Here is a 27,437-nt window from a genome sequence, read left to right as displayed (position 1 = left end):
GATCGCCTGGTGGCTGAGACAGTAAAGAATCTGCCTGCAATGAAGGAGACCTGGGTTCGATCCCTGGGTCAGGAAGATCCCTGGGAGGAGGAAATGGCAACCCACTCCAGTATTCTTTCCTGGAGAATTCCATGGACTAAGGAGCCTGGTGGGCTCCAGTCCATGGGGTCGCTAGGAGTCGGGCATGACTGAACGACTTCACTTTCACTTTTCACTTTTATGCATTGGAAAAGGAAATGGCAACCCACTCCAGTGTTCTTGCCTGGAGAATCCCAGGGACAGAGGAGCCTGATGGGCTGCTGTCTATGGGGTCACACAGAGTCGGACAGGACTGAAGTGACTTAGCAGCAGCAAGGAGCCTGGCAGGCTACACTTTATGGGGTTGCAAAGAGTTGGACAGGACTGAGCAACTAACACATTAACACTTAACACAGGTACCCTCATGGCTTCTTCCTCCCTTCTCTCCTTCAAGGTTTACTCAAATGTCACCTTAACAGGAGAACTGTTCCAGCCCACCCTGACTAATGCAACAAACACCCCTCTCATGCTCCTAAACTCTTTACCTTGTCTGGTTTTATTTTCTGTTGCTCAGATCACCCTCTAACATACTATCTAATACACAGAATTAGCTAGTCGTAGTTATCGGGTTTTGGTCATCTGCCTTGCTGGCATGTCTCTCCGTGAGAGCATGGAGTTTTGTTTTGTTCACTGTGCATGCCCATTGGCTGAATGGATGGTTGGATGAGTTGTAAATCCACCTTTGCAGAAGTACTCTTAAATGTTTAGTGCATATCCCTTGCCCCAGCACAGTGTCTTACAGAGTAGGCATTTAATTAATATCTGCAAAAACAGTGAATGAGTGATGCATAATTCCTTTTTTTTCTCTGTACTTTCAGTGTTCGTGCTCAGTCACGTCCAACTCTGCGACCCTATGGACTGTAGCCTGCCAGGCTCCTTTGTCCATGGGATTCTTCAGGCAAGAATACTGGAGTGAGTGGGTTGCCATTTCCTTCTCCAGGGGATCTTCCAGACTCAGGGATCAAACCCTTGTCTCCTGCATCTCCTACATTGGCAGGTGGATTCTTTACCATTGAACCACCTGGGAAGCCCTGTACATTCACCTCCCTTTTAAAACAGAATCAGAAAAAAAAAAAAAGATAAAATAAAAAATAAAACAGAATCAGAAACACATTTATAAATAATTTTGTATCTTTTTAAAACAAGACTATAAATACCACTAGTATCTTTCCATGTCATTAAATATTCTTCAAGAACATTTGTTTTAATGGCTGCATAAGATGCCATTCTGTCAATGAACTCTAATTCGTTTGAACCACTCGTTGAACATTTAAACTGTGATAAATATTTTTCTATTATAAATAACCCCCCCAAGTTCAAGTAGCTGAATATTTGTACACATCTGTAATTATTTCCTTTGAATAGATCAACACAAATGCAACTGCTGGGTCAAAGGAAATGTACATCTTTAAGATATAATAATAGCAGCAGTTCCCATGCCTCAAACATTTCTATGCACCATGCACTGTGCTAAGCTGTGTAATTTAAACAGCAGGGACTGTGATTATCCCTGCTTTGCAGAGGAGGAAACTGAGGCTTAGAGAAGTAACTTCATTTGCTCAAAATCACACACCAGGCTCATCTCCAGCTTTAACTCCCAGGCAAGGCTCTCGCTAACTGCCCTCTGCTGCCTCCGTATGGCCAGGGACACACGTTGCAAGTTGTGCTGTAGTTTGGTTCAGTTCAGTCCCTCAGCCGTGTCCGATTCTTTGTGACCCCATGGACTACAGCGTGCCAGGCTTCCCTGTCCTTCGCCACCTCCCAGAGTTTGCTCAGCTTCATGTCCATTGAGTCGGTAATGCCATCCAACCATCTCATCCTCTGTCGTCCCCTTCTCCTCCTGCCTTCAATCTTTCCCAGCATCAGGGTCTTTTTCAATGAGTTGGTTCTTCACATCAGGTGGCCAAAGTACTGGAGCTTCAGCTTCAACATCAGTCCTTCCAATGAATATTCAGGACTGATTTCCATTAGGACTGACTGGTTTGATCTCCTTGCTATCCAAGAGATTCTCAAGAGTCATCTCCAACACACAATTGGAAAGCATCAAATCTTTGGCCTCTTGATGAAAGTGAAAGAGGAGAGTGAAAAAGTTGGCTTAAAACAATATACAAAAAACAGATCATGGCATCCAGTCCCATCACTTCATGGCAAATAGATAAGGAAACAATGGAAACAGTGAGAGACTTTATTTTTGGGAGCCCCAGAATCACTGCAGATGGTGATTGCAGCCATGAAATTAAAAAAACACTTGCTACTTGGGAGAAAAGATATGACCAATCCAGACAGCATATTAAAAAGCAGAGACATTACTTTGCCAAAAAAAGTCCATGTAGTCAAAGCTATGGTTTTTCTAGTAGTCACATATGGATGTGAGTTAGACTATAAAGAAAGCTGAGCACCGACGAACTGATGCTTCTGAACTGTGGTGTTGGAGAAGACTCTTGAGAGTTCCGTGGACTGCAAGGAGATCCAACCAGTCCATTCTGAAGGAGATCAGTTCTGAATATTCATTGGAAGGACTGATGCTGACACTGAAACTCCAATACTTTGGCCAACTGACCCATTGAAAAAGACCCTGATGCTGGAAAAGATTGAAGGCAGGAGGAGAAGGGGACAACAGAGGATGAGATGGTTGGATGGCATCACCTACTCAATGGACCTGAGTTTGAGCAACCTCCGGGAGTTGGTGATAGACAGGGAAGCCTGGCGCACTGCAGTCCATGGGGTCGCATGACTGAGCAACTGAACTGAATTCTTTGGTGCTCAGCCTTCTTTACGGTCCAACTCTCACTTCTGTACATAACTACTGGAAAAATTATAGCTTTGACTATGCGAATCTTGACTATGCAAGTCGGCAAAGTGATATTTCTACTTTTTAATACACTGTCTAGCTTTGCCATAGCTTTTCTTCCAAGGAGCAAGCATCTTTTAATTTATGGCTGCAGTCACCGTCCACAGTGATTTTGGAACACAAGGAAGTAAAGTCTGTCACTGTTTCCATTGTTTCCTCATCTATTTTTCATGAAGCTATGGGACTGGATGCCATGATCTTAGTTTTTTTGAAGGTTGAGTTTTCCAACCAATTCACACTTCCACCAGCACTCAGAGGGAATACCCTCTTTAAGTATCCTCACCAGCATTAAACATTCTTGTTCTTCTGCTCTTTTGAAATCTTTATGCCTTACTGGGTCTCCATGTTTAAAATACCAAGTATTGGAAATTCCCTGGCGATTCAGTGGTTAGGACTCTATGCTTCTAGTGCACGGGGCCCAAGTTCGATCTAATCCCTGGTTGAGGAACTAAGATCCTGCAAGCAAAAAAAAAACAAACAAACCGAGTCTAGAAGCTGAGATGATGGCACTTTATTCAGGTCACAGTGATGGGAGGATGGCCAGGTGCAACCCTTGCCTTTTTTAAAAAAATTTATTTTGTAATGGACTACAGTTGGTTTGGGCTTCCCTGGTGGTTAGATGGTAAAGAATCCACCTGCCATGCAGGAAACCTAGGTTCGATCCCTGGGTTGGGAAGATCCCCTGGAGGAGGACACAGCAACCCACTCTAGTATTCTTGCCTGGAGAATCCACATGGACAGAGGAGTCTGGCGGGCTACAGTCCACGGGGTTGCAGAGAGTCGGACACAACTGAGCAACTAAGAACAGAAGAGCACAGCATAGTTGGTTTACAATGTTGTGTGAGTTTCAGGTTTACAGCAAACTGATTCAGTTGTTCAGTTATCTAGCCTTTGCCTCTTTAATGGCCTGCCCACACTGAAGACTGTCAGGTTCTAGAACCCATATGTGGGGAAGCCCTCTTACAACTTAGCTGGGGGTCCCATTAGCAAACAGAGCCCTGGAACAAGCCCAGTGGCTGACCTACCCCAAGGGTTTCCCCAGGATGGGCAATTAGGTTCCCCTACTTCAGTGCCCTCAGAGGGGGAATCTGATCCCAAAGAGCTTCCAGTACAGGACTTCCTGGAGGGGTTAGTGAGGACGTGACCCTCCAATACATCAAAACAGATGAGAAGAGTGAAGCGGATTTGGCCTCATAAAAGTGATAAATTTCAGTACATCAGAGAAAAAAAGATCAGTGACAATATATAGATGGCAAACAAAGCTTTCTGCCCTTTATATGTAAAGAGCATTTACAAATCAATAAGAAAGGTGAGTATACAACAGAAAAGTAAGCAAAGAATGTGAACAAAAATTTGAAAATACAGACAATAAGGAAAAACAGAATTGGTGAACAATAAATTAATAAAATGGATATCAGACTCTTAACAAAAGATCTTTTTTGGTCTCTCACAAAAATATTTATTTACTATTATAATCAGTGCTGATGAGAATATAAGATAACAACCACTCTTATATCCCACATGTAGGACTATAATCCTGGACAGGTTTTGACAATATTCATCCAGAGGCTTAACAAGTGGTAAAGAACCTGCCTGCTAATGCAGGAGACAGGTTCAGTCCCTGGGTCAGGAAGATCCCCTGGAGAAAGAAATGGCTACCCACTCCAGTGTTCTTGCCAGGAGAATCCCATGGACAGAGGAGCCTGGTAGGCTACAGTCCACAGGGTCACAAAAGAGTCAGACACAACTTAGTGACTACACAACGACAAACAGCAATTTTAATTCTAGGAATTATTAAAGGAAAATATATACACAAAGGAGTATAGGTGAAGATATTCATCTCCAGTGTTATTTTAAAAAGAATTTGGGGGGAATTCCCTGGCCGTGGAGTCATTAGGACTCCGTGCTTTCACTGACAAGGGTGCAGGTTCAATCCCTGGTTGGGGAACTAAGATACCACAAGCCATGAGGTTGAAAGCCGTGCTGCTTCCCTGGTAGCTCAGCTGGTAAAGAATCCACCTGCTATGCGGAAGACCCCGGCTCAATTTTTGAGTCGGGAAGATCCCCTGGAGAAGGGATAGGCTACCCACTCCAGTCTTACTGGGCTTCCCTTGTGGCTCAGCTGGTAAAGAATCTGCCTTCAATGCGGGAGACCTGGGTTTAATCCCTGGGTTGGGACGATCCCCTGGAGAAGGGAATGGCTATCCACTCCTGCATTCTGGCCTGGAAAATTCCATGGACTGTATAGTCCACGGGGTCGCAAAGAGTCAGGCATGACTGAGCAACTTTCACTGAGGTTAAAAAATGAATTTTTTAATCACCATTTTAACAATATTTATTTAGGTATTTGACTGCACCTGCGTGTGGGATGCCGGAGAAGGCGATGGCACCCTACTCCAGTACTCTTGCCTGGAAAATCCCATGGGCGGAGGAGCCTGGTGGGCTGCAGTCCATGGGGTCGCTGAGGGTCGGACACGACTGAACGACTTCACTTTCACTTTTCACTTTCATGCATTGGAGAAGGAAATGGCAACCCACTTCAGTGTTCTTGCCTGGAGAATACCAGGGACAGGGGAGCCTGGTGGGCTGCTGTCTATGGGGTCGCACAGAGTCAGACACGACTGAAGTGACTTAGCAACAACAAAATCTTAGAGCCTGTGAACTCTCAGTTGTGGCATGGGCGATCTAGTTCCTTGGCCAAGGATTGAACCTGAGTCCCCTGCATTGGGAGCTCAGATTCTTAGCGATTAAACCACCAGCGAAGTCCCTCACTATTGTTTGTTAATTGTTGATCTGTACTGAACAATTCCCCTATTCTTGCACATTTAAGTTGCTTCTAGTTTTTTTTCACTGCTTGCTATGCCAGATGCCCTGTAGACTCTTTATCATCTTCTCTAAACCTCACCACATATCTGTAGGATGGGATCCTTAGCCCCTGTTAACAGACTTAGGAAACTGAGACATGGAGGTAGGGTAGGAAGTGGGACAAAGTCCCCTCACTTGTAAGCAGCTTTGGTGGAATTTTAGACAGGAAGTCTGACTTCAAAGCTGATGCTCTTAAAGACGGCTCAAATTCATTCAGTAAAGACATTCATTGCCTTCTGCGTGCCAAGCATAATGATAACTGAAAACACGTATGGAGAATTATCTGTGTAGCTGGCCCTGTGCTAAAGAAAGTGAAAGTGAAGTCACTCAGTCGTGTCCAACTCTTTGGGACCCCATGGACTGTAGCCTACCAGGCTCCAACTCTTTGCGACTCCATGGACTATAGCCTACCAGGCTTCTCCCTCCATGGGATTCTCCAGGCAAGAGTACTGGAGTGGGTTGCCATTTCCTTCTCCAGGGGATCTTCCCGACCCAGGGATCGAATCCGGATCTCCTGCATTCCAGGCAGACACTTTAACCTCTGAGCTACCAGGGGCCCTGTGCTAAGCCCTTCACATATACTACTTCATTTAATCCCCACAACAGCCCTATGCACTATTGCTATTTTCTTTCTACAAGTGTGCAAAGTGAAGCACAGAGAGGTTAAGTAACTTCTCCAAAGTCACACAGGCAGCCTGGCTGCAGGATCTAGGCTCCTAACCATTTTTTTTCTTTTTCAGAGAACAAATGCTTGAGAGAGAGAAAATAAACCCATGAACAATTAAATAATAAACATAAAATAAGATGCTGAGTAGAACTCAAAATATGTCACAGGTTGCACCTAGACAGCCATGAAAGATGGCAAAAGACACAGGTCCCCGTGACCCAACTCTAGGTGTTTATCAAAAGAAGTGAAAACATGTATTCCCACAATGACTTGTGCAGGAATGTTCAGAGCCGTTTTCATCATCACCCTGAACTGGGAACAATCCCAAACATCCATCAACTGGTAAACAGATAAACACGCTGCAGTACATTCATTCCATAGAACATAGATGTACTGGGTGGTTCAGCAACGAAAAGGAAGGAATTCGTGATAAGGAGGACAGCTTGGACGAACTGCAAATGTATTAGTCTGGGTGAAAACAGCCAGCCTCAAAAGATACTACAGTCCTCTCTCCAGACCCATGGAGGATTGATTCCAGGACCCCTGGGGATCCCCACAGATGTTCAAGTCCCTTGTATAAAACAGTGTAGTATTCGAATTATAACCTACATACACTCTCCTGTATGTATACCTTATTTTAAAAATTCTATTTAGAACTCTTTATGACCCTATGGGGAGAAGGCAATGGCAACCCACTCCAGTCCTCTTGCCTGGAAAATCCCATGGATGGAGGAGCCTGGTAGGCTGCAGTCCATGAGCTCTCGAAGAGTCAGACGCAACTGAGCAACTTCACTTTCACTTTTCACTTTCATGCATTGGACAAAGAAATGGTAACCCACTCCAGTGTTCTTGACTGGAGAATCCCAGGGATAGCGGAGCCTGGTGGGCTGCCATCTATGGGGCCGCAGAGTCGGACACGACTGAAGCAACTTAGTAGCAGCAGCAGCATGACCCTGTGGACTGAGGCCCACCAGGCTCCTCTGTCCATAGGATTTCCCAGGCAAGAATACTGGAGTGGCTTGCCATTTCCTCCTCCAGGGCATCTTCCTGACCCAGGGATCGAAACTGTGTCTCCTGCATTGCTGGGGGATTCTTTACCACTGAGCCATCTGGGAAACTATATTTAGGCTGTATTGCGTCTTGGTTGTGGCATATGGGATCTAGTCCCCCAACCAGGGTTTGAAGCTGGGCCTCCTGCATTGGGAGAGTGGAGTCTTAGCCACTGGACCACTAGGGTAGTCCCCTGGTATGTTTTACTTTAAATCATCCCTGGATTACTTGTAGTAACTAATACAGTGTAAATACTATGTAAATAGTTGTAAATGCTATGGAAATAGCTGCCAGGATCCAGCAAATTCGAGGTTTGCTTTTTGGAACTTTCTGGAATTTTTTTTCTGGGTATTTTCCATCCGTGGTTGGTTGAGTTGAAGGATGCAGGACTGTAGCCAACTGTGTACAGTTCCACTCAGAGCATTCCAGGAAAAGCAAATCTATAGTGACAAAGAGCAGATGAGTTGCTGCCTGAAGCTGAGAGAGACAGGGAAGCATTAACTGCAGTTATGGGGGACGCTTTGGGGTGCAGAAATGTTCTGATTCTTGATTTTGATGGTGGTTTCACGGGAATACACATCTGTCAAAACTCATCGTGATGGGAGGAGACCTATGGCTGATTCATGTTGATGTTTGGCAGAAACTAACATGATATTGTAGAACAATTATCCTCCAATTAAAAATAAATACATTTAATTATTAAAAAACTCGTGGCTGTTTCTCAAACACACAGGTTCAGTCCTGCCTCAGGGCCTTTGCACCTGCTGGGCCCTCTGCCTGGATCACTCTTCCAGGTCTTTACTTTGACCGACTCCCTGTCCTCTGGCTCAAATGTCACCTCTTCAGAGAGGCCTTCCCTGGATACCACATCGAAAGCACTCTTTCCATTCCCACATGTTAATTTCAGTGTATTTTCTTCACAGTGCTGATCACCATCTGGAACTGTCCTGTGATGCCATTTTGGTTTTCATGATTTCTTCTCTACACTCCTCCCTCCAGTAGAAGTCAGGCTTCACAAGGGCCACCACCATGTCTCCAGCATGTGATCATAGTAGGTGCATAGTTGTTTTTTGTTTTTGTTCTTGTTTTTTTGGCTATGCCATGTGGCATGTGGAACTTCCCTGCCCAGGGACTGAACTCCCGCCCTCTGCATTGAAAGTGTGGAGTCCTTACTATTGAACCACCAGAGAAGTCTCGCGTGGTTCTTGCAATCCACAGAAACCATGTCTGGCTGATTTAAGCAATGCAGGACTTTATTAATTAAAATATTTGTCAATGACTGAATCTAGAGACCTGCAGCTTCCTCCTTCTAATCTCTCCATAGTGCCCCCCCCCCACCCCCCCAAAACCAGACATCCCAGGAGCTTTCCAGGCCCTGATGTCCTTTTTGGGAGCACTCACAGCCCCCTTCCCATTCAACCTCCCTACACCTCCCTCCCTGCCCCCACCTGCCAGGCAGGCATCTGTGTAACTTGAGCCTTGCTCAAGCTTTGCAAGGCTTGAAGCCTCAGGGTCTCCGGCTTGCAACCTGTCACTTCCTGTGTGGGTCACATGTCACAGTGTTGCAATGAGCCGTGCATGCCTTATGTCCTACGTACCCAGCCGTGGCAGCCCCTAGGGCTGAGCAACTTTATCTAATTCACCGAAATCACTATCATTTCTGTCATTCACCTGCTCCCTCAGCATCAGGTGCCGTGATTGAAATTTACCTGTATTTTTCCTGCCTTCCTTCCTTCCTTCAACCAATGTTTGTTGAGCAACTACTGTGAATCACGTCCTGGGGCTGCAGGGGTAAACAGAACCAGCAGAAAACCCTGCACCCTGGAAGCTCACATTCTGAAGGAGGAGGTAAAGGTTAAATGGTTAGGGACTTACTTGGTGATCTGGCTAAGACTGCTCTCCCAATGCAGGAGGCCTGGGTTTGATTCCTGGTCAGGGAACTAGATACACATACCACAACTAAGACCCAGAACAGAAAAATAGATAAACAGATATTTAAAAAAAGAATAAATGATTAAACATCTATCCATATAGGTCAGTGTCCGAGTGCTCTGAAGGAAAATAAAGTAGGGAGAGTTCTCTGCTGGCCTAGTGGTTAGGATTTCAGGTTTTCACTGCTATGGCCTGGGTTCAGTTCCTAGTCAGGGAACTGAGATCTTGCAAGTTGCATGGTGTGGCCAAAAAAGAAAGAAAAGAAAGCAGGGAAAGGGGATGGGAGGAGGGGGCTGAGGATGCTGGTTTTGACAAGGCGGTCCAAGAGGGACCAAAAGGGTGAGATTAGAGAAGAGACCTGAAGGAGGGCAGGGATGGAGCCAGGCAGATCCCTGGGGGCAGCCTCCCAGGGAGAGGAACAAGCCCTGCAAATGTGAGAGGGTGACCTGATCTATTCGAGGCCAGCCTCCCAGGCAGCGCTAGTGATAAAGAACTCGCCTACCACTTCAGGAGACAGAAGGGATACGGGTTTGATCCCTGGGTCAGCAAGATCCCCTGGAGGAGGGCATGGCAACCCACTCTAGTATTCTTGCCAGAGAATCCCATGGACAGAAGAGTCTGGAGGGCTATGGCCCATAGCGTTGCAGAGTCAGACACGACTGAAGGGACTTAGCATGCATACACGCACGGGGCTGGAGCAGAGTGGCAAGGGGCAAGTGGTGGGAGATGAGCACAGGGAGGTGAAGGCAGTAAGCTGATTGGGGTGGGCTATGGGGAGAGCTCTGGCTCCCCAACTCCAGTGACCATAGGAATGTATGTAGGGAACAGACTATGGAGTGGGGACAGTGGGGGTGGGGAAGTGGAGGAGACCAGGGGGGCAAGGTGACAGGACAAGGGAGGGAGTCTTGTAGGTGGAAGGGAAAAAACGAATTCTAGATAGATTTTAAAAGTCAAAGCCAGGGGATTTCCCTGGTGGTCCAATGGTGAAGATGCCATGCTTCCAACGTGGGGGTGTGCGGGTTCAATCCCTGCTCGGGGAACTAAGATCCCACATGTTGATCAGTCAGAAAAAAAAGCCAACAGTGTTTACTACCTAATCAAACCTGGGATGAGAGAAAAAGAGGAGTCAGGGACAACACCAAGGCTTTCAACCTCATTTAATCCCAAGGACACCCCACAAAGTACAATCACCCTTTTGTTACAGGTGAAGAAATAGAGGTTCAGAGAGGGCTGGCGATTCCACACCCCACAGGACGTGGCAGAATGGAGATTCGAACCCGGTTTCTGCCTGGTGGTCAGTGCCAGGCCAACAGAATGTGCCAGACCCACACGGACATCAACTCAGTCTTTGGTCACAGCGTGCAATGAGTGACTGCCCCACTGGTCACTCGATGGGCTTGGTGCCTCCCTCTGCGGCGTTCTCTTGCTGCTTGTCATCCGTATTGTGTAACCACATTTCCCTGCCGGCCCTCGGGCTCCCAGAGGATCTTACTGGGCTGCTTCATCTCTGTCCCTGGCATTGCCTGGCTGGAGCCTGACACGTGGCAGCCTTCATTAAGGCACAAGTATTTATTAACCTCAAGAATTTATCTAGTGCTGGGCTGCGCTGGAGTGAGCCCTGAGCATCGCCCTCATGGGGTTGACAGTCCAGTGGGGGAGACAGACCCACCCCCAGACAGTGACAGTCCAGACTAGGCAGGGCCCCGACTCAGCCTGAGAAGGGGTCTGGGAGGAATTGGTGGAGGTAAGGGACCCATGAATGAACAAGATGGCCTTGGTTTCCACCCTCACAGATCGCCCCCAGCCCAGCGAGGCAAACTGACAGTGAACAGGGTAATCGATCAGTCGATGAGCGAATAGCAGAATGCTAAGAGTTGGACATGAAGTAAAACAGGATGAGACAGAGTGTGACTGTGACCCTTTAGCTGGGGTTGTCGGGGAAGGCCGAGCCCTGAGGCTGAGCAGATGCAGCCCCGAATGAGCGGAGGGAGGGCACTCACAGGCTGAAGAGCCAGTGCACAGGGCTGGGAGCCGACAGTGAGAGAGAGCTTGGTGCTCAAGAAAGTGCAAGGAGGGAATTCCCTGGCCATCCAGGGGTTGAGACTCCCTACTTCCACTGCCCAGGGTGCGGGTTCTATCCCTAGTCAGGGAACTAAGGCCTTCCCTGGTGGCTCAACAGTAAATAATCCACCTGCCAATACAGGAGATAGGGGTTCTATCCCTGGGTGGGGAAGATCCCCTGGAGAAGGAAATGGCAACCCACTCCAGTATTCTTGCCTGGGAAATCCCATGGACAGAGGAGCCTGGTGGACTAGTCCATGGGGTTGCAAAGAGTCAGACACAACTTAGTGACTAAACAACAGGGCACTAAGATACCACATGCTGTGCAGCCAGCAAGTACTGACTAAAATAAAGCTAAATAAATAGAGCCAAGACATTAAAAAAAAAAAAAAAAAACCTAAAAAAAAATGCTGCAAAGAGCCTTGGGCAGAGTGGGTGCTGGGTGGGAAAAAGATCTGAGGAGGCTGAAACCGCAATGGACAAAGCGATGTGCTGTCAGCCTGCAGAGCTAGGAACTCACTGGCTTCACTCAGGAGAGCCCTCATCCTTGAGGCCAGAGTCCAGCCTTTGCCTAAGACTTCTGGAGTCAGGTCCTGCCCATCACCAGCTCAGAACTCTCCTGTGGCTCCATGTCACTCAGGATAAAGGACAGAGACCGCCTTGTGACCCACAATGTCCCATGTGATCTGCCCTTGTCACTTCTCTGTTTTCATCCCACTCTTCCTCTTACTCTGGCTCCATCACACTGGTGTCTCCACTGATGCTCTGATGTGTTTCTGCCCCACAGCCTTTGCACTGGCTGTTCCTCTGCCTGGACCGCTCTGCCCATGTGACTCCTCCTTCAGATCTAAATATCACCCTCTCAGTGAGGTCTCCTGACCATCCTCGTGAAAACTGCCACTGTCCCCTCCCGTGACTTTCCATCCCCTTCCTGCCTTTGCTGTGTGCTTCATCACCATTTACCCTGTTATGTGCTTTACTTATCTATGGTGCTTGCTGTCTGACACCCTGGATAGAATTTCAGCTCCATGAGGGCAGACATCTCTGTGCTGTTCACTGCATGGAGAACAGGTCCTGGCACATAACAGGCACTCAATAAATAACGATCGACTACACAAAAGGAAGAGGCGAAACAGAAGGAGGGGGGAAATTTTTAAAGGGAGGAAAACAGCAGGTCTGTCCCAGCTGGCAGTTTGGAGTGTTAACACTTGCCCGCTTCCAGGATAACTCGGTGGCAGGCTGGGAGACTGAGGCACAGACCACACTGGCTAGCTCCCCTTGGGCTATGGAGCCAGGCAGGATTGGCACGGAGGGCCGGCCTGGAAGAGAAGGTCGCTGGCACCACCTGCTGGACAGTGGTGTCATGACAGCTGTGCCCACCCTGCTGACTTGGGGCTAGTAAGGGCCTTTGCTAGGTGGGCAGAAGAGGAGACAGCCCAGAGAAGGCCATCACCAGCGGAAGTTCAGAGTCCAGGGAGACATAGCCATAAGCCTCTTTATTCCCGAGGCCCTGTGGACATTCCGCCCAATCAGTGCTATGCAGGAGGGCAGGACGGTGCCACCCATGACCTGTCTTGCTTCACTCTCCCTGTACATACACCTGCTCTCCCAACCCAGCAGGCTGGGACCCCCAGCTCTCTGGGAGGTGAGAGCTGCTCCAGCTCTCTCGGGGCTGCATCCACCCTCCGTGGTGCCAAGGACGGCAGAGGAGTCGAGGCCCGCCCCGACTCCCTTCTAGGGCCTGGCAGCAAGGCCTGGGGTTCCTGATGAGAGCTGTCTCCATTCCTAGAGGTACATCATCCGGCCAAGCAGGGGTCTCACCACCCAGACATCGTCCACAATCTTCCCATCCTGCAAGGGACAAAAAAAAAAAAAAGGAGGAGGAAATGAGGGCTGAAAGCCCAGATTCTGGGGCCAAGTGGCCTGGGTTCAGATCCCAGCTCTGTCACTGATAAGCTGTGTGACTTTGAACAAGTGGCTAGACCTCTCTGAGCCTCAGTTTTCCTCATCTGGAAAGAGAGGATGTAGTACGCACATCATAGATACTGTTAGAATTAAGTGAGGTATTTGGAAAAGGCTTAAAAGGGAGCCTGGCACATGGAAAGGACTGGGTAAGTGTAGGCTGTTACCATTAGAGCACAAACCCCAGAGTGAGACAAAACTCACTTTATACGCCAGCAAAGCCACCCTCTGTGGCCTACAGCACATGATCCAACTCTGAGCCTGACTTCCATATTCTATTGTGTTTGAGTTGGCCGGAAAGTTTGTTTGTGGTTTTCATTAAGATGTTTAGAAAAAGCCCAAATGAACTTTTTGGCCAACCCAATAAAAAGTGGGGAGAACTGAATAGATAATACACACAAGTGCCTGACCCTGTATGGGCCACACAATAAATGGTAGCTACTTATCGTAAAAAGAATATGGTCTTTGTGGTCGTTTCTGTAACCTCTGGCTGTGCAACCCTGGGAAAATTACTTGCCCTCTCTGAGCCTCTGTTCTCTTAGCTGTAAAATGGAAATAAAATGTGCCCTATAGTATTATTGTGGTGATTAAAGGGACTAAATATAAGGCATTGAGCTCAGGGTTTGGTGCACAATAGTGTTCAATCAATCATAGTTATTAGTGCTATTTTAAAACTACAATGGCAAAAATACAGAAAGGTGAGCCATGATTATATGGGTCCATCTAGGCTTAAGCCATGGGGCTTTCTAGATGGCACAAGTGGTAAAGTTTTCACTTGCTAATGCAGGAGGCACAAGAAACTCAGGTTTGATCCCTGGGTCGGGAAGGTCCCCTGAAGTAGGAAATGGCAACCCACTCCAGTATTCTTGCCTGGGAAACCCCATGGGCAGAGGAGCCTGGCGGGCTACAGTCTGTGGGGTTGCACACACATCATATTGGTTTCCCTCTGCCTGCCTCCCACCTACTTTTTCCTTCCCCTGCTTCATGTTGATAAATCCCTTTAGAACTGACCGTGTTTTAGAAACCATTCTGAGCACTTTCTATGTAATAAGTCATTCAACCCTCGTTCAATCCTCTGAGGCAGAAACTATTAACATCCCCATTTTGCAGATAGGAAAATTGTGGCTCAGAATTGCTTGAGGTTATCCAGCTGGTAAGTAGCAGAGGCAAGATTTGAACCCAGGATCTCCAGCTCTCAAGTCCACTTTTTAAACCACTTGACTCCAGAACACACTGGGCCTGCTCTCTCAGGCAGGGATCGGGCCACTGCTCACTGACCTGGTCATCAGACACCTGCTGGATGTGGACATGGGTCCCGTTGAGGATGTGCAACCGTGTGTACCCGTACTCTTTCACACGCAGGGCGCTCCAGGGCCGCGGGAAGAGGGTGAAGGGGGTGAGCAGCTCCTCACAGCCCTGCTGGAAAGAGTCATTTAGCCCCAGGGCTGGGGCAGGTGAAGTACCCTCTGGGGAGCAGAAAAGACCTGCCAGGTGGGATCCTGCCACCCCCAGGGAAGACAAAGCTGGTTAAGACTTGACCTTGGTAACACATACAACTGAGTGTTTTGACCCAGCCAGGCTTTCTGTGCCCCGAGTCTTGGACTTAGACAACAGTGCGTGGTTGTACAAGACTGTCCACTGAAGCATTTTCTGTAAAAGCTCTGAGCTGGAAGACAGCCAAATGCCCATCAGTAAGGGTCAGTTAAATAAATTAGAGCGTAGCCATCACAGAGAGGGGCAGTATAGAAAGATGGCCAAGATGTATTGTTAAGGGGAAAATGCAATTCACAAAATAGAAGAAATCGGTGGCTTTCAACCCTCGCTGCAGAGTAGACCCTCCAAGAAAGCTTTTAAAATCATCATTGCCTGGGAGAGAGGAAGTGTTTATCCTTGCAGTATAAAACTAGGTGATGTGAGCAGGAAGGATGAGGGAGCTTAAAAAAAAAAAAAAAAGAAAGAAAAATCACCATGTTGCAGCCATCTCTGTAATAACTGCTGGAAGCAAGAACCATCAATGGATGGTCAAAGTAGCGGCGAAAGTATGAGGAATAGCAGGATATTTGCATGGTCTCCAAGTAGCTCCGGGAGACACTTGTTAACTTTAAAGGGGAAAATCATAAGTATGGTGCAAGAGATGCGTAAACCGAGGCTTAAAGACATACCATGCACTTCCTCATAGGATACACTGAAAAGAACACAGTACTGGGGACTTCCCTGCTGGTCCAGTGGTTAAGAATCTGCCTGGCAATGCAGGGGATGCACATTCAATCCCTGGTCAGGGAACTAAGACCCCCGATGCTGCAAAGCAACTGAGCCCACACATCACAACTAGAGACTCAGTATGTAACAAAAGATCGTGCATGATGCAGTGAAGATCTGACTGCTGCAACTAAGATCTGACGAGGCCCAATAAGTAAATGTCAAAACAAACACACAGGCAAAACCAGTATCACTTTTGTGTGTTCTTATAACAAATGTGTAACTTCAACCTAATCAAACCCACACTGAGAGTCTACCAAACAACACTGCTGCGCTCTTCAAATTTTTCAAAGTCTTGAAGAATGCAGAAAGAAGGGAAAATGTTTCTGACTAAAGGAGGGGAAAGAAACAAGACACAATAATAGAACGTATGATCTTAAACTAGATCCTGGAGCAGGAAAAAAAAAATCTTTCAAGGACATGAATAGGACAATTGGATAAATCTGAATGAGACTGGATGATGGTATAGTATCAATTGTTAACTACTTGAATCTATTATACTGTACTGATGTAAGAGAATGTCCTCATTTTTTTAGGAAACACAGACGGAAGGATAAAAGGACATCATTTCTGCAGCTGAACTCTTCATTGGATCTGCAAATGATAGTGAAACTGTACACACACATATACACACACACGTGTGCACACACATATCGAGAGAGAGACAGAGACAGAAATAGAGATTGAAACAAGAATGGTTAAATGTTCACAACACCAAGGCCAAGCCCTCAGCTTCTGGTGTTTGTCCTGGGGTTGGGTCAGGGCATCAAAGATTTAAAACCTCCCTAGGTAATTCTAACATGCATCAAGGCTGAGAACTGCTAGGGTATGAAAGATGATCCGAGATGTTTTTAAAAAGTGGGTGATGGGACTTCCCTGGTGGTCCAATGGTTAAGAATTTGCCTCCCATTGGAGGGGATGTGGGTTCGATCCCTGGTCAGGGAACTAAGATCCCACATACTGTGGGGCAACTAAGCCCATCTGACACACAACTCGGGAAGCCTAGGCACTGCAATTAGAGAAAGCTTTCATGCTGCAATGTTGAGCAACACCGCACCCCCCCCCCATGCACTGCAACAAAAATCCAGAGTAGCCAAAAAAAATGAAAAGTGGGTGATGTACTAATACATCTCTACTGAGACACTGACTAATTTGCATACACAGAAAATATTCTCAAATGCCACCCAAGAGACGTAACCATTGAGAGTGGGACTCAGTGGTAAAGAACTTGCCTGCCACTGCAGGAGACACAAGAGACATGACTTCGGTGCTTGGGTCAGGAAGATTCCCTGGAGGAGGGCATAGCAACCCACTCCAGTATTCTTGCCTGGAGAATCCCTGTGGACAGAGGAGCTTGGCAGGTTACAGTCCATGGGGTCGCAAAGAGTCAGACATGACTAAAGTGACTTAGCAAGAAGGATGTGGATGGCTGCATCTCCTGTCTGAATTTTTATCACAAGAAGTGCTTCCTTCAGATCAGATCAGATCAGATCAGTCGCTCAGTCGTGTCCGACTCTTTGCGACCCCATGAATCGCAGCACACCAGGCCTCCCTGTCCATCACCAACTCCCAGAGTTCACTCAGACTCACGTCCATCAAGTCAGTGATGCCATCCAGCCATCTCATCCTCTGTCTTCCCCTTCTCCTCCTGTCCCCAATCCCTCCCAGCATCAGAATCTTTTCCAATGAGTCAACTCTTCGCATGAGGTGGCCAAAGTACTGGAGTTTCAGCTTTAGCATCATTCCTTCCAAAGAAATCCCAGGGCTGATCTCCTTCAGAATGGACTGGTTGGATCTCCTTGCAGTCCAAGGGACTCTCAAGAGTCTTCTCCAACACCACAGTTTAAAAGCATCAGTTCTTTGGCGCTCAGCCTTCTTCACTGGATCTCACTAATGTGTTGTTGCTTAGTCACCCAGTCGTGTCTGACTCTTTACAACCCCATGAACTGCAGCACGCCAGGCCTCCCTGTCCCTCACCATCTTCCGAAGTTTGCCCAAGTTCATGTCCATTGCATTGCTGATGCCATACAGCCATCTCATCCTCTGATGCCCTCTTCACCTTCTGCCCTCAATCTTTCCCAGCATCAGGGACTTTTCCAATGAGTTGGCTGTTGGCATCAGATGACCAAAATACTGGAGCTTCAGCTTCAGCATCAATCCTTCCAACGAGTATTCAGGGCTGATTTCCCTTAAGATTGACAGGTTTGATCTCCTTGCTGTCCAAGGGACTCCCAAGAGTCTTCTCCAGGACCACAGTTCAAAGGCATCAATTCTTTGGTACTCCACCTTCTTTATGGTCCAACTCTCACAGCCATATGTGACCCACTGGGAAGACCGCTAATTTGTAAAATCAGCTTAAAAAATAAGCCCTCACTTCTTGTGGAAGTGATTGATTCCAAGGCTGCTGGGGGTGAGAGTGAATGGGACACAAAATATTCCTGGAGCACCCTGTGGAGCCAAAAAGTAAGAAAGAGCCCACAAAATGACAGGGACACTTTGGAAGGATGCGGGACCTGATCTGAGGAGCTCCCAGTGGCCAGAGTGAGAGCCCGTACACAGCAGCATCAGTAGCAGGAGAACTGGATTATAACCCACAGAAGGAAATAATTCCCCAGGAGTCCACACTGGTGCAAATCCATAACTAACCAACCAACTAAATGGGGCAGAAGGGACGACCCTTCCTCACAGGAGGTTGCTAATTAATAAATCAGGGAGAAACAAGGGAAATAGACGATTCCCAGCCGAATGCCCCAGTGATCACTGTTGCAGGCAAGACCCACTGATGGATTCAAACATTAGTAAGTGGAGACTTCCCTGGTAGTCCAGTGGCTAAGACTCTGAGCTCCCAATGCAGGGATCCTGAGTTTGATCCCTGGTTGGGGAACTAGATTCACACGCCTCAACCAAGAGCTCAAATGCCACAACTAAAAATTCCAAGTGCTGCAGCTGAAAAAAAAAGAAAAAGAAAAGAAAGATTCTATGTGCCCCAACTAAGACCTGGAACAGGCAAACAGATTTAAAAAAGAAAATAGTGGGTGAAAGTTGGGGGAGAAACAACTTTTGCAGGGTCTAAAAGCATCTCCCCCAAGATGTTTATCAGCCAAAAGGGAAATACAGCAAGTTGATGGTGGAAGAACATCCTTACACAGGTGATTCAGAGAAAGTCCTCCAGGAATGAGACACTGTGAGGACCTGGACCCCTCGGTATGATGTGCTGAGGACACAACCATCACTTGTGATCCTCTGGCCCCAAACGCGTAATCTGCATCTTGGCATGAGAAAGTATCAGACAAGCCCAGATCCACGGGCATTCAGGAAAAAAAAAAAAACCAGAAACAAACAACTGGCCAGAATGAAAGACAAGGGAAGATGGAGGAATAGTCACAGATGGGAGGAGACTAAGGAGACACAATGAAGAAGGAAATGACAACCCATTCCAGTATTCTTGCCTGGAAAATTCCATTGACAGAGGAGCCCGGTGGGCTACCGTCCACGGGGTCACAAAGAGTTGGCTGCGACTGAGCACAAGGAGACACAAAAACCAAATACAGTGGAGGATGAGCTGGTGCAACGTGAATAAAGGCTGGAGTCCAGTTACAAGGATAATAATAAGCCCTCTGTTCTCGATTCGACCAGCAGACCTGGGCAAGCACCCCCTCCCCCTGCCACTTACTGAACATGTGACTTCAAAGGAGTATTTTACTCTTAGCTTCTGTTTCTGCATCTGTGCGATGGGCACACTACTAGGTACATCTAACCCTCTAAGAGATGCCAGCTGAATAAAGGAGGAGGCACCCAAGCTGGCACAGGTGCCACCCTCAATAGATCAGAGGTCAAAGGCAACATCCCACCCCACCCCACCCTGCCCTGCTCACGGCGGATCCTGTGATGATGTGGACAGGGCCTCGAGGGTGGGTGTAGGGCATCTCTTGGCTGCCATTAAGTACCTGGAGAAGTGACAAGGTGGAGAGGGTGTGTCACACCGGCCAGGCCCCCGGGGATCTGACTGAGGGAGTCCACTGACACCACCAGCCCCATGGGTCTCAGCCCTCCCCGGGGGCCTCCCTCACCTGGTAGTTGTAAATCGGCCACAGGCGTTCATACGAGTGCTCATGGGCCCACAGCTGCAGGTCGACCCCTGAGACAAAGCAAGAGGGGTTCAGGCCTCTGAATCCAGGAGAGAAGGGAGGCGGGGCCTCGAGAGTCCTGGGGTGGAGCGGGGGGTCACTCACCATATTTGTAAAAAAGATCCTCCAACCCATAGAACTTGCCACGGAGGCCTTTGCGAACCTAAGCAAGATGAGCAAGGAGGGGAGGGGGGCTGAGGCTCACCCCCGACCTGGATTTCAGCACCTGGTTCCCTGGGAGGGGGTGCTCACCTTGCTTTCATGCCAAGTACAGTCATCCAAATCAGCATTGGAGCAGTACATGGGCCGGTGGCCCATGGTGATGATCCACGGCCGGACCGCCCGGTTCTTATTGGCTTTCTGCAGAGAAGGGTTCAGAGTGAGGGGCGGGCGGAGCAGGGGGGAGCCGGTGATGGAGGAGGGGGTGGGGGGCACATCCCAGGGGGACAGCCACAGGTTACCTGGAGGTCGCTCTCCAGCCAGTGAAACTGTCTCTCTACCAGGTGGCGGCCGTAATGAAGGAAGAAATATACCTCGGTGGAGAGGGAGATGATGTGTGCGGGTCCCAGATCCCAGCTGGAAGGGTCAAAGGGCAGGGGTCAGAAGTGAGGGTCTCCTCTGCATCTCCCATCCTTCAGGGGAGGGAGGCCACTGTCCCTGCTCCCCCCCCAGATTACCTGTACCACAGGCCTTCGGTGTTCCCTGGCATGCTGAAGCGAGCTTTGTAGTTGGAGAAGTTGCTGGATAAAAGGAAGTAAAAGGGTAGGAGGGAGGGTCTGGGTGCCCCTCCCCCCTCTTCCCACCATCAGGCCAAGCCTGGCTCCCAGCCCAGCCCTCATCTCCTCTCCTCTCACATCCGTCAATGAGCGGCTGCAGTGTGAGAAACTAAGGTGAGACACTAGGAAGGACTGGTTTTGTCAGCCAGGCCCTCGCCCACCCCAAAGCCCTCGGGCCTCACTAGCGTTCCTCGTGATTCCCAGGGCAGGTCATGTAGGGTAGGCTAGCAGCCACGGGTTCGATGAGTTTCATGAACCTGTCTCCGACACGTGCATTGTCCTGATCCATGTTGTAGGCGAAGTCTCCTGGGTGGGGGTGGGGAGGTGGGGGGTGGAGGAGAGGATGAAGACCCAGACCCAGCTCTGCTGTTGCCAGAACTGAGAGCTTGTTGATCAAGTCCTGGCTCCCCCTCCCGCTCAGGCATCTTCAGTCCCTACCTCACACCCAAGTGCCTAGGCACTTGGAACCGTCTCCTTAGCCTCTGGTCCCTGACATGCCTGCAGGACCCAGGACCTCGCTGGTCTCCTGTGCCCCAGCACCCCAGCCCCATCTCGTCCCTTCCCAGAGTCATGACAGCATTGAGACTGGCATGGTCTGCCCTGGCACTGGTTTTGTACCAGGCAGTGTTCCAGATGTTTTGCTTGATCAGCCGAATCCTCAAAACACCCTCTAAAGTGGATGTTATTATCATCCCCGTTTCAGATGGGGAAGCCGAGGTCCAGGGAGGTGGAGAGCTGACTCAAGGTCACAGAGCTGAGCTTAAGGATCCAGGAATCAAACCTCAGGAGTCTGATTCCAGCGTCTACTACAGCTTTGAATCATAGCCCCGATTTCCGTGTCCCATCTGGTTCCTGGCTCTCAGATCACAGCAGAAATGATCATGACAACCAACACTTATGTAGCACCTACAGCGTGGCAGTCAATGTCGACTTATTTCATCATGGTGCATGTGTACTAAGACGCTTCAGTTGTGTTCGACTCTTTGTGACCCCGTGGACTGTAGCCCGCCAGGCTCCTCTGTCCATGGGATTCTCCAAACAAGAATACTGGAGTGGGTTGCCATGCCCTCCTCCAGGGGAATCTTCCTGACCCAGGGATCGAACCCGCGTCTCTTACATCTCCTGCATTGGCAGGCAGGTTCTTTACCACTAGCGCCCCCTGGGACGTCCGTATCGTCATCACAACAGTCGGAAGAATCTAACCTAGTCCCAGCTCTTAAAACAGTAATACAGAGGAGAAAACCAATGCACGTAGCTCTAAGTGCCAGACTGATTTTAACCCGGGAGCCCAGTTAACCGCGACAGCATCCCCATAGCCAGTCTCTTCCCCCGTCCCTTTGGAACCACGCTGGCCCCGGCTCCCGGCCCCTTGCAGTCCTGGCGTTACCTCCCACCCCACACCTAGCAGATGCCTCCTCACCCACATGAAGAATAGCGTCGTACATGCCCTGCTGGGTGTCCCGGCGCAGTCGGGGGAGGGCCCTCGGATTGTCGGCCCCCAGGTCCCCAAACACAGCCAGGCGCGGGCTCCAGTGGGGTCCCTTCTTCAAGGCCCGGAAGCGGAAGCGACGGCTCCAGCCCTGAGCACTGCCACAGCGGTAAACTGAGGGGAGAGGAAAACGTCAAAGTCTGCCGGGGCTGGGGGGTGGGGGGAGCGCCCCAGGGTGTCTCCTTCACCCCCATCCATCTTCAATTGGTGGGGGGACTGAATGGGTCTAACCCATGCCCCTTCTGACCACCTCACCCCAGGTCTCCAGCCTTCCGTTTTCATCCCAGGGTCTCATACAATAGGCTTGCAGGTAAGCAGAGAGGGTACCAGCCTGCCTGAGCCACCTGCCAATAGTAGCTGTTAGCCCACATCCCACTTCTCCTCGCATTCGCCCTTCAACACCCGGCCCCGGGGCACCTCTCACCATACTGGACCCCTGGAAGCAGCCCCTGCAGGGTGACTCGGTGTATGTAGAGCTTCCGCCGGAGAATGCCCCCATCCACAAAGAGGCTGAAGGTGCCCTGAGCCTGGAAGGGCAGGGGCCCAGAAGGCTGCAGCCCATACTGCACTTCAGAGGGCACCGGGACCCGTGTGGTCCAGGTTACAGTCATGGAGCCTGGCTCACCTGGAGAGAGAGGCAAAGGAGGTTCGGCAGTGAGGCCTGGGTAGACGTGGGGAGAGATGTGCAGAGAGTGAGAGGCTGTTGAACATTTACGAGTTAAGGACACAGGTTCCGGAGCTTCCCAAGTTCAATCCCTACTTCACCATTTCCAAGCTGTGCTTTCTTTGGGCAAGTCACTGCAGTTCTCTGAGCCTCAGTTTCCTTGTTGGTAAAATGGGATAATAATAGTATCTTCCCTACAGGGTTCTTTGAGGCTTAGATGAATAAATAAGAGGAAAGCACTTGAAACAGTGTCTGGTACAGTCAGGGTTACATGAGTGGATGGATATTATTATAAATGGTGTTACTATGTGCAGGCTTGTGCCACATACTTTACACATGACACTGTTTAGGGGTTGTAAACTCAAATGTCTGGAGGCCAGTTAGGTAATATATATGGGAACAAGGGCCAGCTGTAAGGAGGAAGGCAGCAGGGAGGGGTGGAGTCTGTGACCGAGCGTAGAGCCTGCCGTTTCGGAGTGGAAACCATTGTTCAGCTCTAGGGATGGCTGCCGTGCAGGAAGCAGGCTTGGTACCAGCCAGTCTGTCAACTTCTAGAGCAAGTCTTTATACTGCTAAGTGCTACTGCTGCTAAGTCACTTCAGTTGTGTCCGACTCTGTGCGACCCCATAGATGGCAGCCCACTAGGCTCCTCTGTCCCTGGGATTCTCCAGGCAAGAACACTGGAGTGGGTTGCCATTTCCTTCTCCAATGTATGAAAGTGAAAAGTGAAAGTGAAATCGCTCAGTCGTGCACGACTCTTAGCAACCCCATGGACTGCAGCCTACCAGGCTCCTCTGTCCATGGGATTTTCCAGACAAGAGTACTGGAGTGGGGTTGCCATTGCCTTCTCCGAAATCTTTATACAGTGGTTTTCATATCCCAAGAGCACATACAAACTTTTAAGTAATAGCTTCTAATTCTTGAATGTCAGCAACCAGGGACCTCCCTCAAGGTCCAGTGGTTAAAACTCCAGCTTCTAATGCAGGGGGCCTGGGTTCGAGGGTTCAATCCCTGATGAGGGAACTAAGATTTCTCATGCCACAAGGCATGACCAGAAAAGTCAATTTGCAAACAAACAAAAGCAAATAAACAAACCCCATTAGCAACAAAATCAAGGTTTTAAAAATAACATGTGGTGTGCGTGCACGCGTGCTAGGTCGCTTCAGTAGTGTTTGACTCATTACGACCCTACGGACTGCAGCCCACCAGGCTCCTCTGCCCATGGGGTTCTCCAGGCAAGAATACCGGAGTGGGTTGCTATGCCCTTCTCTAGGGGATTTTCCCGATCCAGGGATTGAAATGGAATCTCTCATGTCTCCTGCTTTGGCAGGCGGGTTCTTTACCATTAGTGCCACCTGGGAAGCCCACCAGGTGATTCTTTTTCCTGCAACGTGTGTACAGAAGGCACGCGCACAGGTCATTCATGGCAGCACTGTTTGTAACTGCAAAATATCGGAAACCACAGACATGCCCCTACATAGGAGCGTAACTTAAGGAACTATCTAACATCCGTATCCAGGAGCACTTCACAGCTGTCGGAAAGGAAGACGATGAACTCTAGGAACCAGTATAGAATGACGTCCAGGACACAACGTTAACAGAAGCAATGTACGAAAGAGTGTCTGTAGGCAGCTACTCTTCATGTAAGAGGGTGTAAGAGAATACACAAGTATCTGCTCATTTATTTGTACAAGAGACGTACACCAGAAACTGAACAGCTGGATTACTTACGTGGGCTGGAATGGGGAAGGGGTAGAAAAAAGAGGGGATGGGAATGGAGTAGTTAGTCGAGAGGCAGGGGTAGGATGCTTCTCAAGTCTGTCATTTTCTTAAAACCCTGAGTCCTAGAGCTATAGTCCTGTTTCATCTTTCCTTCACACACCCCAAGAAATGAACAATTAAAGCCTTCCTAGGTTGTAGCGGGGCTTCCCAGGTGCTGCTAGTGTTCCCTGCCAATGCTGGAAACATAAGAGGTAAGAGTTTGATCCCTGTGTCAGGAAGATCCCCCTGGAGGAGGGCATGGCAACCCACCCCAGTATTCTTGCCTGAAAACTCCCATGGACAGAGGAGCCTGGCTGGCTACAGTCCATAGGGTTGCAGTGAGTCAGTCACAGCTGGAGTGACTTAGCACACACGTAGGTTGTAGGGGGACGTCAATACGGAATAGAAACACTTAACAGAGGGCTGTAAGTATATCAAAAAACAGGGACCTCCCTGGCGGTCCAGTGGTTGAGAATCTGCCTTGCAATGCAGGGAACTCAGGTTTCATCTCTGGTCAGGGGACTAAGACCCCACAGGCCATGGAGCAACCCCTTTATGCTTACTCTAGCACTGAACAAATGAGTAAGTCTATTGTAGATAGAGGGAGCTTGGTTTCTCAATGTTGGAAAAAGAAGTTGCAAATGAGGAAAGAAGGCTAAAGTATACCCTTGTTGGTGGACTGAAATACTGCTGGCATTAGTAAGATCTCATGGTATCTAAAATTAGTACAAAATTTACAGTTTGAAGACCAAATATGGCAGGCTCTTAAGCCAGCCTGCCTGGATTCAAATCCCAGACTGTGTGACCTGACGTGAGACTCTTCATTGCTTTGGGCCTCAGTTTACTCTTTTGTAAAATGGAACTAACAATAGTACCTACAGCTTAAGGTCAATAAGAGGTTAAATGAGTTTTCCATCTGAATCACTTCTAAGAGTATATTTGTTATTATATCATTATTGTGTAGGCCAAACAAAGGACAGCTATGATCTCACTGGGTTTTCACAGCAGCCCTGTGAGATGGGTTTTATTTTTGTTCCAGTTTACAGAGGCCTCCAGGCAAAGTGCCTTGTCCGAGGTTACTTATCCAGCAAATGCCAAAGCCATTTCATTCATAAGGTTTCAGATTCTCAATGCAACTAACCTTTAAGAAACTACCTTAGGACTTCCTGGTGATCCAGGAGTTAAGAATCTGCCAGCCAATGCAAGGGATGCGGTTCGATCCCTGACCCAGGAAGATTCCACACGCCACAGGGCAACTGACTGAGAGCCACAACTTCTGAGCCCACACCTGCCCTAGAGCCCATGTTCTGAAACAAGAGAGTAGCCTCCTCGCTGCGACTGGAGAAAAGCCTGAGCAGCAGCGGAGACCCAGCACAGCCAAACAAATAAATAAACGAATAAATAACGAACTAAGTGAAACTACCCTAAAAGTGTCAAGGATCCAAAAAAGCAGAAAAGTCTGAGAAACTGTCACAGATAGGAGAGGACATTAAAGAGACCTTAAAAGATTTAATAAGTCAATGCCAATTTTCCCACAATATTGCTTTTCTTTTTTAAAGTGTAGTTACTTTTCATGAAAAATGTCATTTACCTTACTACTGAATAGGTTTACTATTGTTCATTTTTAATGATTGAATCAATATTTTTAAATGCCTCCATTTTAGTTTCTGATATGGCGATTGTTATGGATATAACTCACATAGGCTAAAGCTCTCTGAAGTTCTCATAATTTTTTCAGCTGTGCCAAAGCATCCTGAGACAGAAACATGTGAGAACCACTGCCACATTCCAAGTTCCCATTTGCCACTTCACAGGTTACTATTTCACTTACTCTCCACTGGGAGGTCTCACTAATATTACCCTACTGTCCAGATGAGGAGGCTGAGGCCGGAGAGGTTAAGTCACTCTCCCAAGGTCACACGGCAGATAAGCAACAAAGCTGGGTTAGAACCCAGAAGTCTGGGTGCAGAGGGTCCAGAGTCCAGGGTCTTATTACCCCCTTGCACCTCCACCCCAAGATTAAGGACCAGGAGGTATTTTGTGACAACACAATGAGCAGTTACACAATGAATAATGACAACTCCAATCCTCCAAGGAAAATGCTTACTATAGGCTGAGAACCAGAACCATTTCCCACACAGCCACATACCCTACTGCTTATAATCCCCATTTAACAGATGTGGGCAACTGAGGCTCAGGAAGACCCACCAGCCTAGACTCCCTCGGGAATCAGTGCGAAATACCAGGGCCCCCAAACCAACTGGTCCTCACTGGGAAATGCCCAGGGAGAGGTCACAGACACTTACCTGGGTAGGACAAGTGCACTTGCTCGGGGGCAGCACTGGGAGGCTTTGGGGACCCCCGGACTTCCAGGGAGAAGAAGAGGAGTAGACAGCAGCAGGTCCAGCAGGGACGAAAGGAACACATGGTAGAGGGGAGGTGGGGAGCAGGGGAAGGGAAAGGGTCCTGCAGGCATCAGCAGGAGGGGCTGAGAGGATGGGGGAAGGAGTCAGCGGGGATGGCAGGGAGGGCTTCACAGGGAGTGCTTATCCAGACTCTGGAGAGAAAACAAAAGCAAGCGTCACTCACGACTGAGAGACAAATACCCTCTGAGCCTCACTGGATGCTAAGCACTTTGCATAGATGAACTCGTGGGAGCCCGACAACATTCCTGTATTGGTAGCCTCTGTGATCATCAGCCCCGTATCACAGATGAGGAAGCTGAGCAATGGAGTGATTCAGTGGCATGGCTCAAGTGTGAAGGAGCGGAGACTGGAACTCAGGGGTCCTGGCTGCAGAACCCTTGCTTATCCGCCTTCACTCCCAGTGCAAGAGGTTTGGGAATGGGATTGGGGGTGGGGCTCTCCATCCTGGGCATTCCACCCTGCCCTCAGA

At 48.7% G+C, this 27,437-nt stretch overlaps 1 protein-coding gene and 1 non-coding gene across 2 annotated transcripts; one reads left to right on the top strand and one right to left on the bottom strand.

Annotated features, from left to right (window-relative positions):
• The first annotated feature begins 10,409 nt into the window (after positions 1–10,409).
• On the top strand, positions 10,410–10,483 carry TRNAG-UCC (transfer RNA glycine (anticodon UCC)). Its single transcript has one exon. It is a non-coding gene; the product is annotated as a tRNA-Gly (tRNA).
• A 2,806-nt stretch (positions 10,484–13,289) lies between these two features.
• ACP7 (acid phosphatase 7, tartrate resistant (putative)) lies at positions 13,290–26,969 on the bottom strand. Its single transcript, NM_001192532.2, has 12 exons — positions 26,849–26,969; positions 22,542–22,742; positions 22,049–22,231; positions 20,811–20,934; positions 20,530–20,592; positions 20,314–20,428; positions 20,105–20,212; positions 19,958–20,015; positions 19,796–19,863; positions 19,601–19,672; positions 14,745–14,882; positions 13,290–13,355 (listed from the first exon to the last, which is right to left on the bottom strand). The coding sequence occupies exons 1-12, from the start codon at positions 26,967–26,969 to the stop codon at positions 13,290–13,292; spliced, it is 1,317 nt and encodes a 438-aa protein (NP_001179461.2).
• Between the last annotated feature and the right edge of the window lie 468 nt (positions 26,970–27,437).

Source organism: Bos taurus, chromosome 18 (assembly GCF_002263795.3).
Source record: "Bos taurus isolate L1 Dominette 01449 registration number 42190680 breed Hereford chromosome 18, ARS-UCD2.0, whole genome shotgun sequence".
Taxonomy (NCBI): domain Eukaryota; kingdom Metazoa; phylum Chordata; class Mammalia; order Artiodactyla; family Bovidae; genus Bos; species Bos taurus.
Note: the sequence above shows the minus strand (reverse complement) of the source record. Positions and strands in the feature narration are given on the sequence as shown.

What these genes read in the sequence shown, in the direction of transcription:
- ACP7 (NM_001192532.2), bottom strand. Translation starts at nt 26,969, where the DNA reads ATGTGTTCCTTTCGTCCCTGCTGGACCTGCTGCTGTCTACTCCTCTTC. An exon ending in ACCGAAGGCCTGTGGTACAG is followed by an intron (nt 20,429 to 20,529) that starts GTAATCTGGGGG and finishes TGACCCTTCCAG; the next exon opens with CTGGGATCTGGGACCCGCAC. An exon ending in AGCAGGTGTCTGATGACCAG is followed by an intron (nt 13,356 to 14,744) that starts GTCAGTGAGCAG and finishes TGTCCCTTGCAG; the next exon opens with GATGGGAAGATTGTGGACGA.